At 46.1% G+C, this 12,327-nt stretch overlaps 1 protein-coding gene across 11 annotated transcripts in view; it reads right to left on the reverse strand.

The window, feature by feature from the left end:
• CETN3 (centrin 3) overlaps positions 1 to 12,327 on the reverse strand; it is a 108,731-nt gene that overhangs the window by 79,516 nt on the left and 16,888 nt on the right. For 10 of the 11 annotated variants that reach the window (XR_004421031.2, XR_004421032.2, XR_004421034.2 and 7 more), the window contains exon 5: positions 320 to 406. Coding sequence is in view for 2 of the 11 variants with exons in the window: in XM_033087016.2 (XP_032942907.1) it covers positions 320 to 406 (87 nt within the window). In the remaining 9 variants the exon portion in view is untranslated. Of the gene's footprint in view, positions 1 to 196; positions 214 to 319; positions 407 to 12,327 lie in introns of those variants that run through there. The other variant, XM_033087017.2, reaches the window with a different exon arrangement.

Consider the following 12,327-nt stretch of genomic DNA (forward strand, 5'->3'; position numbering starts at 1 on the left):
TCTTGAACTCTGTCAAGTTTGGTGCTGTGACCACTTCCCTGGGGAGTCTGTTCCAGTGCCCTCTGGGTGAAGAACCTTTCTCTAATATCCATTTTGAACATTCCATGAGACAATTTCACACCATTAATCAAAGTCCAGCCACTGGGCACCACAGAGATCAGTGTCTGCCACTCCTCTGCCCCTCATGAGGAAGTTGTAGACTGCACTAAAGTTCTACAGGCAAACCATGAACACAATAAAATTAAGTGCTTTGTTACAGGACAATGTGTCAAGAACTCCTGTTTCAATAACAGGATTATCTACTCGATTATCTACTTACATGATCTGGTGAATATTATGTGTTGTCTGGTAGTGACCATTGGGTAAAATAAAAATACTGAAATATTCCTTCTGGGGATTCTTTCCCCTGCAAAATAAGAACAAGACAACACTAAATGAAGTGCCAGAGGTGACACGTCTACTAAAGGTTGCATTCAAACACCACACATTGAGAGACAAGATTCAAAAAATTTAAATTAAGTTTGCAATATCTGTGCTGATACGTAAGTTGTTATCCTTTTAAAAAAAGAAAATTAAAAATAATGAGGGCAGCAAGAGATGAGGAAATGATCTGAAATTTATTGTTAGAAAATCAGCCCAGATTTTTAAACTTAATTCTACATGTCCTGATTCATGTAAATTTAAATGTTAGTTATATGCCTTATATTTATAAATATACTAAGTTTTACTTCCTTCATGGTAGCCAGTCACTCTATTAATCCACAGTAGACACTTCAGTTACATCACAGTTGTGATGCACATGGCACTTTGATCTGCTTTCCTACATGCTCTTCAGTGGCACTACAGTAGGACTAACACTGTCACTTTGCTTTAGCCTCACGTGTTGATTCAGTGATAGAATAAAGTACTTCACAGATTAGTTTAGTCTGCAGTACTTAAAGGTCAGGATTTATTGTAATGTAAATCACGATGTAATGCAATTTTATCTTTACAAAGATTACATACTGTTGTATTTCTATCTGAATCTATGGATGCGTTTGCTTTTTCTTTGCAACTGCTGCGTAAAATTGGACTTTAGCCAAAAACAGAAAAAGAGATGGTAGCCTGTTTAGTTTTTCAGCAAAAATTTAATTTCTGTTCAAAACAAAATAAAACCCCACAAACCAAACAAAAACCAAAACCAAACCAAAAAATAATCACCAAAACCTATCTATTAATATAACCAAACCTTGCAGGATGGAAAAGCAGTTTGTGTAGATGTTCAGCAGTACATTCTCAGAGTCCTGCTAGCTGAAACCAAACAACATCATTACACAATGCTGAAGCAGCATCCTATCATGTCTCTCAAAATGCATTAAAAAAAAATAAATAAACCTGACATTTATAGCCCGACACTGCAATGATAGTGAGCCAGTGCTCCAAAATCTGCTCCATTCACAGGTGAGCTGTCTTGGGTTATGCACTGCCAGCACTGCAGGGCACTCTTCCCTTCACAAGGGCTGAATTAGCTCTTTTGTACCACATTTACAGACACTAAAAGTTCCGTGTACTTGTGCATTACAGCCACAGCCTTACCCAACACAGTAGCTTGCACTCATATTCAGAGTGTCATCGGGAGTCACAGATGGGTTTTCCCTATCTTGTGAAGGCACTTGCCAGCAAAGAATTCAAGGTTGCTTCAGGTATTAAGCAGACACATTCCTCCTGTTTACCCAGGCCTACACGTTCCCAGGAATAGGACCGTGATGGTGCAAATCCATCTAAAAAGTACCTTGAAAGATGAGCAGAGCTGGTGGCACTGGAAGACTGCATGGAAAATGATATGTTACCTTTGAATGACTCTCTTAACAGAGCCTAGCCTTAGGTTAGCAACAAGCAAGTTAAGTACTGCCTTCATTTGAAAGCCTTGTTCTCCCAGTCTTTATTTCAATGTTTAGTAGTTTGGGGAGAAACCAGACATTTCAATGGACTCCCTTTTGTGCGGAAAACAGAAGGCAGGAAGCCAGGAAAATGCATTACAGGGTGGAGAAGCTCAGAGACAAGGCAGTAGAATTTTTATCATCTTCACCACCACAACCCTGGATTGATGTGGTGACTTGGTAAGATGTTGAATTATGCAACCATTCCCACAGATGTACTATTGCATTCAATTTTGGGCCCTTGAATGTAACTAGACTTGCTGACCTCAAACTGAGCTTTCAGATAGGATAAACAAGTTGCTGTGCCAGTATACATATAAAGTCTGGAATTTGAAAAGTCATTAAGACAATAAACAAGATGCTAAATTTACAGATTCCCTTTTTCAAGCAAAATCATACTTTAGTCAATATAAAGAAAGTTCTCTTTTCAGTCAAAAATGTGGAGCTGTATATAAACACACAGTTGTACAACTACTGTGCCTATTTTGTATTTAGATTAAATGGCAAGTTAGTAGATCCTGGTAGATTTTCTGGATTTCTTTCACTGAATTCCCACCATTTACATTAGTTCGTCTTTCTTAAGTTAGGATTTTAAAATGCAAATATAACAAAATACGCAAATCTATCATGCACTCCTAGATCAAACTTGGAGGAAGAATGACAGAATTCAAAAAGTTTGCTTCTAACGAGCAGAAAAAACAGGTATTGATGTACTGATGAGGGGAAAAAAGCAAATTTCACAGTTCATTAAACTGTAGTATTTCAAACTACAGACACCAGGAACAGTTACCAAAAAAAAAAAAGTAAGAATTACTAGTAATTATATTCTTGTTTGTAGCACCTGGTTTGGTTTTTTTTAATGGTACAGTCCGGCCTTAGTAAACAGTATTGTTGTCCTCACTAGCCGCTAGTTTGGATTAAGGGTGTATTGATTATTTACACAGAGATTTTGTAAGCTACGTGAACAAACAAATATATAATGAAATTAATATTCCACATGAGTTTGAGGCCACTCTTTTGGCACCAACTTGCTTTTAGACAAAGGGAAGGCATTTTAATAAATTTCAGAACACACAAGTTTCTTTCAGTCCCTCCTTAGTTTATTAATTATAGTATCATTACCTTTCCATGTAAATACTTCTTTCCAAAGCTAAAGAGAAAAACAGACTCAGAAGCAGCCACCAAATTCTTGAGTTCTTTAAAGCACACAGTTTACAGGTTGCAATCAAATTAAATTAGCAACACATTTAGGTTATTTTGATTTTTAGATCTGCTAAAGAAAATAAAAAGCAATCTTTTGATGATTGCAAATGAAATCTGGTATAAATATCTACCCACTGCACATTTTTAGGTGCACTGGCCATTTTTAGGTCATTTAGCAATCAGAAACAAGAAATTAAATGCTATAAGCCTGTCTAAATTACTAGGTCATAAGTATTATTATCTTTGGGGCATTATAGCTCATTTATTCTATGTCTTATTGATCACAGATCTTCATAGCAGCTTAGAAACAGCAATTTCCTACTAGATTACAGATATTGTCCTTTCCTTTTTTCAAGAACAAAATCTGAATTAACACATTTCTTTGCATTCAAGCCTGTATTCCAACAGAGACCAGCCTAACACAAACTCACTGTCAGATGTCTGCAGAAGGTTCCCATGGATGGTCCCTAAAACTATCATGATAGAAGAATTGGGAACTTCTATATCCAGTCCAGTACTCAGTGGGGCCTTAAGAAAAAGCAAGGCTACAGGTATCAGTTTAATACAGCAGAGTCTTTAATTAGCACAATGCAAAATTTCAACAGACAAATATCTTGTAGGTACAAAGACTCAATAAATGCAGGTGTCAACTTCCCTTTTTTTTTATCTCTGATGCCCCTGTGACCAAAAATAACCCCAAAACAAATGCTACCCTAACAAAATATGTAGAAGAGGTGTAAGTTTGCACCTTATGTGGCTTAATCCACCCTAGAAAGTTAGGTGAGCACTGAGATATCAGACTTTATAATGGCAGCAAGAAGAAAATGTTCTTTCTTCTGGCATATGCTGCACAACCTACAGCACCTGGAACAAAATTTCTCCCACTGCATTCCATCCTAACACTGCCTTTCCAGCTGCTCCAGTGCAGCTCTCTGGGGCAGGTCTCTGGATAGATCAAGCACATGAGTATTAGAGAACATTTATTATATGTCATCTCAATGAAGTAGAGAGAAAGGCCTGGGAAACACCTGCCTTCCACCCTGTATTTGGAATTATTGGGTGTGCTAGATTCACAAAGACTAGCACAGAAAGGCCAACATCAAGCTCAGCTCTGCACAACACTTTAATATCAATAGGGGAGAAGTGGGTGCAGATTTATCCTTCAACTTTATCACAACCATACAAAATTTTTTGCAGTTTGTTCTTACTCTCTTTTTAAACTCGCATGAATAACAAATATTAAGTAAAATAAAAATACCTGGATGTCTGCTGCAGGTAGTATATCAAGATTCCAACACCAGATGAGTGTAATAATTGCAAAAGCAACTATGTGATTTAGGAAATGAAAGCCACTTTCAAGGGATGTGCAGGTATTTATTTTCCAATGATAGTAGAGGAATTTGAAAGTCCATGAGGTTCAAGGACCAAGACCTTGGTGACTGAGATGGCCATCTCCTGTGTTTCACTGTGGAAATCAAGCTCCAGATCCATTACTTACTCAAATGTGATCTGCATATTTAATCTCAGTGCTCTGACCAGTGTGTCAAAAAGGGATGTTGAACTGAACCAAATAGGCACTGTCCTGGAAATACATTTTTAAATGGTCACAAAGCACAGTTGTTCATCAGTTTTTGATGAGAAGAAGAGAAGAAATTTTTTTTTCAGTAAATACTAATTCAAAAATACATTTTCACTCATTTGAGCATACAAAAATTTAAATACAAAATTCTTGTTAAAAAAAAAAACAAAAGAAATGTTACTGCATCACATTCCCATCACAACTGGGAAAGAATTTAAAATAATAAATATATGGAATAGCAATGATAAATAAAGTTTTGCATCCTTTCTGTGAAAAAGGATAGTTACTGATAGCATTACAAACAGTATTAAAATAACTTCACTCTAGGCATGCAGAAATAACTTATATTGCTTTTTACTTCACATCTAAGAAACACGCTGCCTCAGATTTTTAGAATTTGGGTGCAAATTCATCTTGACAAAAGGCAATACAACAATGAAAAGAAAATGCCCCTCCTCTTCTGCCTCCCATCCAGACGGGCATAGAAGGAGGAGACAACACGAGGTGATCACTGATCAAGAAATGATGCATGTAGAAATTTCCAGACCATTTTATTGATGGTTTTTATAAATCTGCTTCTCCTTAATCTACCTAAGCAAGACTGTGACAGCGTTAGTGAAAACGGCGGGGGGAGGATCTGTGATGTCCTTGCAGGAGCAAAAAGGGATACTGAGGAGTGGCATGGCCCACGGGACAGATCATGAGTTAAGGGACAGGGCAGACACAGACCCTCTTCACTGGACCACCTCAGAGCCAGGAGGGAAGCATGACAGTGTGATGGACAGCACAGTCAGAACAAAGCTGAGTCTAGTACAGGGGAAATGCATGAATGAGAAGATATTGCAAGGAGCCTTTGTAAGAGCAGGGCACCAAGTTGCAAAGCACAGAGTAAAGTAGGGTGACTGCTTGAGGCAGGAAAAAAATTAGGATATGACTATACTATCTGGCTGTCAGAACAAAAATGAGTACACATTTTCCCCTCCATTTAGAAATAAAATCAAATAAAATTACGAGCATATCTTTTAATAAGTACATATTTTCTCAGTAAATTCTGCACACCAGAAGCAACCAAGTATTTGTTTTCTATTTTTATATACCTGCAAAGAGACACAACACAAACATATGCCTTCAATACGCGCAAAATAGCTCTTATCTGTGCTGCACAGAAGTTGCATCTTAGTTAGCATATTTCATGTAAATGGGTGGAAGAGCCCCACAGATTTTATGGTGTGCATGCACAGCAAAAAAGAGAAAAGATTCAGGTATAAAAATTCCACCTGACATTTGATCATGTTGGTTTTAATTAAAACTTTAGAGCCCACTTTTTAGTTGTGACAATGGGTTCCCCTTGTGGGTAAAACCATAATTGACTTTTGTCCTTCATGTCTCTGAACATAGCAGAGTATCAAATGTGATTACCAAGTGGAAGTTGCTACTTTTAGGAAAGTGAACAGAAAAGACATGATTAACTGTTGTGCAACTTTTTAAAAACATAAAGCACAGCCACAACAATATATATTCCTACTGAACTGTCTCATTCAGCAATCAAGTAACATCTTGAGCATCTATGTTTTAAAAAAATATAAATAAATCTTTCTGTGAAGCTTGCCCTGGGTAGGGCATAAACAAATTGTCAAACAAAAAATCTGTACGAGAAAGAAAAATTAGTCCTGCTAACACTATTCCAAGTCATGAAATTCAATGTTTTACAGAGAAATTAATTAGATGCTCTTAGCACTGCAACTGCTACATGTGGCAGCCATTGTAAACTAGCATGATTAATTCACTCACACAGCTCCAGACATCAACATCTATTTTATTAACTGAAGAGGTCTCCATTAGGACAGTGGGATTATGGTTTGCTCTTTTAGGAGTAGCTAACTTCCAGTGGGGGCTGAATAACTTGTATTCTTGCCTTTTTAGATGTCTTTTTAAGGGTGGCCCAATATAATCTACATTAACTAGCATTTTTTACTAATTTCATTAAATTGGTTGTTCGGATACAATTGTTTTATTGATATATATATAGCAATCAAAAATACCATACAGAAATTTTACTACTTTCCTTTTCAGGTACAGCACACTACTCTAGTTTTAAGCTTGATTGTACAGCTCTACCTTTCACTGACCAGGAGATCACAAATGAGCTGGTTTTTGGGCTTTTTTAGCCTCATCACAACTGGGTTAAAATAGATTTACTTATTTCAAGAATTTTCACAGCTCCCATTTCAATTGTAAGTGTTCTCTAATACAGTTCTTTCTTTTCCTACACTTTCACTTACAGTTGGGACAGTCACTGTGCTGCAATCTCTTTGACTCCAGCAGAGGAGTAGGAAGAGTGCCTGCCAACACCTGGGAAAGAACGAAGAGGCTACAGAACTTAATGTAAATTACTGCGAGCTTTTGCTAACACAAATTGTCCAAATCCTTTCCATACCAATAAAGTAGGCTTTACCATCAGTCAGACGTCAAGATCACTTAAGAAAAAGATTCAAAAGCATAACTAACAAAAAAACCCCCAAACCCAAACAAAGAAACCCCAAACCAGCCAACCAAACAACCAACAAAACAAAAAACCCCCCCAAAACAAGACCAAAAAACCCTTTAAAACAACCAAACAAAATAAGACCCTTTCAGAAGTTCATTAAATTATAATTAAAACATTAATAATTACAGTTTGCATTTTAGAAAAATTATCCAGATGTTATAACATCCTTTCCACTAAATATTTTAAATAATCTTATTTAGAAAAGTAGCCCCTTCCAGTTAGGCCCACTCCTTATCTCTTTAAGAGCAATATTTCAAAGGAATTATTCCTTTAAATTTCTTTCTTTCTTTGTAACTCATTTAAGTACTCTTTTATAAGTGGTTTTAAAACTAGTAAAGGCTAAAAAGTGGAAAATACAACCTCCACCACCAATACATTCTTATGTCATTTCAAAAAGACCTACATATGGAAATTTCCCACTTAGGTATTCTGAGAGCTATCACTTCTGTCTACTTGTAATTGCCAATGTGTTCAGTTTGCTTAGCAACAGTTTTACAGTAGATGTACCATTTGTGCAACCATAAAAGTAAAACACTTGCACATTCTCTAGAAGCACATGATGCTTCTGCTGATTTTGTGTGAATATGTGTAACATCTTAGTAAGAGTCTGAATGGATTTGTTGAGCTGTTTCCCTTGGTGTACCTTAGGGAAGCACCAAAATACCTGACCTTTTTTTCCCTCTGCAAAATAACTTTTCTTTCTTTTCTTTACTTAAAAATGGGAACATTCTAAGCATCCCTACAGACTTACATCTGTGGTAGCTACAGAAAATGAGTTTTACCAAAGTTTTCTAGCACCAGTTGGTATCTTCTACAACCTACTGACTTAATGGAAAGGTCAAAGAAAATGCAGATCTTGCTTCAATCAGGCTCCTTGTGCACCAAGGCAGGTTGCAGTCACAGACATTTACTGCTTAATAGTACGACGCAGTTCAAGTAAAACAAATAAAGTGTTACTTGTACGAGTGTGTCTTGGGGATGCTTTATTATCCCATCCCATTTTTGCAGATGATCTGTTTAGGTGACCTGTTTAGTTTTGTGCTCAGGGGTGGCTGCTGTGCTGATGCCAAAACAATCCCTTTCCAGCTAAAGAATCAAGGATAACCATTAACCAAAAAGCATAAACAAATGTGGAAGGGAAGGGGCAAGTCAGGGGGCTAATACTTCATAGCCTGGGGCTGTGGATGGACAATTGACCCCAATATAAAGAAGAAACAAAACTTTAAAAAGTGTAAAAACTCATGATCAGGATCCATCTTGGATTCAACTTGTGTGTAGCCCTGGCCGGGCTCTTGCACTGCCCATGGTGTACCCTTTCAATAAATACCTATTCCTTTTACTCTGCCTAGTCTTTGTTCCAGGTCAGCCTTTACAGGCATCAGTTCTAGCCCCCTAGATGGGACTCGAACCCACAATTTTCTGATTAGATATTTACTATTAGATATGTACTGTTATTAGATACTTATCCATAGTTAGATATTTATTTACTATTAGATATTTATCTGTTGTTGGTTACTTACTATTGTTAGAGAATTAACTGTTATTAAATACCTATTTTTGGTAGATACTTAGAACGAACACTTGACTAGGTAAAGGCCTTGTCAAACCTCTAAAGGGGGAAAATGCCTACCCCACTCTCCATCTTCCCTGGCTCTGTGGTTGTTGCAATGAAGGGGACCTGGGCCTTTGTTTTTTGGGTAAGGGACAGTTCTTCCCTTCCCTTCCCTTCATGGTGTAGGCTGCTGGACTAACCATATGGCTGGTATCTCTGCCCAGGGATCCTGCTGTTCCTGTGAGTTTTGCCTCTTTGTTTTTTTTTTTTTTCTTTGGCACTGTGACTGAGCTTGCTGGTCTGCTGTTCCAGATTGCTTCTCCTGAGATTTCTGCTACTTTTGCTATCCAGAGGGGCACACAGTCAGCTGTGCCTGTGGGTTCGTAAAAGAAGTGCCTTCTCCATCTCTCCTGTTGGTGGCATCTGCCAGTCTGGAGAGAGACTCAGCCTGCACCACAGTGCCCCCTGCAGCCACAGGGGAATCACCGCACCCGCCCTGCCCACCAGGAGCCAGCAGCGCCCCTGCTGGCTGTGCCTGGAACGGCAGCAAGGGGGAAATGCCTGTGGCCAAGAGAAGGCTGCAGGGTCTCTGGGAGGGGATAAGGTTCACAGTCTCAATATCTAGCATTTATTCTATTTCTTTTCTTTCTTTTTCTGTGCATTGCAGGCACCTCTTTTTTTTCCCTTTTTTCTTTTTTTTTTTTTTCTGGTAATAAACAGGGTTTTTTTCACACTCGCACCTTAGTTTCAAGTTCTCTCTTTGGCAGAAGAAAAGGGAGTACAGTAATTTCATGATTGCAAGCAGCACTGTTTTGACTAAAATTTAGCTCCCACCCCGGAAACGCAGCTTACACTCAGGGGTGGCTAATATGTGAATAATTTTCTGACATTTCCAACCCCGGAAGTGCCAGCCAGGGTGTCGAGCCGAGCACCTGCCAGTAAAACCAGGTTTTACGCGATTGTTACAAATTGGTTACTCTGTTTTGTGGCGGGTGGATCCGGGCTCCATGCTGGCAGCGTGGGGGGGGGCGGGAAGACAGAGGACTCCCTCCTTCAGGCAGCGCAGCCCAGGAGAGAGGCAGGGGGCTCCCTCCTGCCGGCCCCGCGGCCTGGGGGGAGGCAGGGGGCTCTGTGTTGCCATCCCCGTGGCCTGGGGGGAAGGTGGGGGGCTCCTGTCCTCACCTGCCACCGCTGCTGCAGGACCAGGCAGGCTCCCGTCCTCGCCTTCCATGGGAGCGGGGGGAGTTCCTTCCCCTGCTGCCACCACAGCTGCAGGTGCCGGCGGGCTCCGTCCCCGCCTGCCACCGCGGGGCAGTGACAGGCCGAGGCAAGTGAGCCCAGCGGTAGTGGCGGCCGGCCCCAAGCGGCCCTGTCGAGTGGCAGCGCCGAGCTGGGCCACCTGGCCCCATCAGCAGTCCCAAGCCAAGGCCTCACAGCCCGAGCCGAGCCAGTAAACACCCCGATCCCGCGATTCTGTTACTAATTGGCAACTTTGTTGCACGTGAGTCCTCACTGCGAATGACAGAGTGGCTTATAATTGGGTACGGCTTGTGCATGAACAAAGAACAAAATGTTGCCGACACCCAGAGATGCGGCTTATAGTCAATGGGGCTTTTAATAATGAAATTACAGTAATTTCACGAATACAAGCCGCACCAATTTGACCAAAATTTTGGTGGAAACCCGGAAGTGCGGCCAATATTCCGGGGCGGCTAATACATTAACAAAATTCTAAAAGCTGCCAACACGGAAGTGAGAGCCCGCGGCAGCCCCAAGCCAAGCTGGAGCCCGGCCGGCCCCGGCAGAGGTGGGAAAGCCTGGCAGAGGCGGGGTCAGCAGTGTGGGGGGCGGGCGGCAGAGCCTGAGCCAGCAGGGCGGGGCAGGGGGGGCGGCAGAGCTGGGTCAGTAGGGCGGGGGAGCCTGGGAGAACTGGGGCTAGCAGTGCAGGGGAGCATGGCAGAAGCAGGAAGGCCGGTGGGTGGGGCTGCCTGGCAGCGGGGGAAGCCCAGCAGAATCGGGGCCAGCAGCGTGGGGGAGCCCGGCGGTGCGGGGGCCTGCAGTGCCGGCCAGGGCGAGGAAACGCGGCGGCGGTGCAGACGGGAGGGGGCGGCCGGCGAGCCCGGCGGCGGCGGCGGCAGCCCGCCGGCAGGGCTAGGGAAAGCGGCGCGGCCAGCGAGCCGGGCGGCGGCGGGCAGGGCTAGGGAAGGCGGCGCGGCGCGGCCGGCGAGCCGGGCGGCGGCGGCGGCAGCCCGCCGGCAGGGCTAGGGAACGCGGCGAGGCGCGGCCGGCGAGCCGGACGGCGGCGGTGGCCCGCCCGCAGGGCTAGGGAACGCGGCGTGGCGTGGCCGGCGAGCCGGGCGGCGGCAGCCCGCCGGCAGGGCTAGGGAATGCGGTGAGGCGCGGCCGGCGAGCTGGGCGGCGGCGGGCAGGGCTAGGGAACGCGGCGCGGCCGGCGAGCCGGGCGGCGGCAGGCAGGGCTAGGGAATGCGGCGCGGCACGGCCGGCGAGCCGGGCGGTGGCAGCGGCAGCCCGCCCGCAGGGCTAGGGAACGCGGCGCGGCTGGTGAGCCCGGTGGCGGCAGCCCGCCGGCAGGGCTAGGGAACGCGGCGCGGCCGGCTAGCCGGGCGGCGACGGCGGCAGCCCGCCGGCAGGGCTAGGGAACGCGGCGCGGCGCGGCCGGCGAGCCGGGCGGCAGCGGGCAGGGCAATGGAACGCGGCGCGGCGCGGCCGGCGAGCCGGGCGGCGGCGGCGGCAGCCCGCCGGCAGGGCTAGGGAACGCGGCACGGCCAGCGAGCCGGGCGGCGACGGCGGCAGCCCGCCGGCAGGGCTAGGGAACGCGGCGCGGCGCGGCCGGCGAGCCGGGCGGCAGCGGGCAGGGCTAGGGAACGCGGCGCGGCCGGCGAGCCGGGCGGCGGCGGCAGCAGCCCGCCCGCAGGGCTAGGGAACACGGCGCGGCCGGCGAGCCGGGCGGCGGCGGCGGCAGCCCGCCCGCAGGGCTAGGGAACGCGGCGCGGCGCGGCCGGCGAGCCGGGCGGCGGTGGCGGCAGCCCGCCGGCAGGGCTAGGGAACGCGGCGCGGCGCGGCCGGCGAGCCGGGCGGCGGCGGTGGCAGCCCGCCCGCAGGGCTAGGGAACGCGGCGCGGCCGGCGAGCCGGGCGGCGGCGGCGGCAGCCCGCCCGCAGGGCTAGGGAACGCGGCGCGGCGCGGCCGGCGAGCCGGGCGGCGGTGGCGGCAGCCCGCCGGCAGGGCTAGGGAACGCGGCGCGGCGCGGCCGGCGAGCCGGGCGGCGGCGGTGGCAGCCCGCCAGTAGGGTTAGGGAACGCGGCGCGGCCGGCGAGCCGGGCGGCGACGGCGGCAGCCCGCCGGCAGGGCTAGGGAACGCGGCGCGGCGCGGCCGGCGAGCCGGGCGGCAGCGGGCAGGGCTAGGGAACGCGGCGCGGCGCGGCCGGCGAGCCGGGCGGCGGCGGCAGCAGCCCGCCCGCAGGGCTAGGGAACACGGCGCGGCGCGGCCGGTGAGCCGGGCGGCG

The sequence above is a fragment of the Catharus ustulatus genome, unplaced genomic scaffold, assembly GCF_009819885.2.
Source record: "Catharus ustulatus isolate bCatUst1 unplaced genomic scaffold, bCatUst1.pri.v2 scaffold_99_arrow_ctg1, whole genome shotgun sequence".
Classification (NCBI taxonomy): domain Eukaryota; kingdom Metazoa; phylum Chordata; class Aves; order Passeriformes; family Turdidae; genus Catharus; species Catharus ustulatus.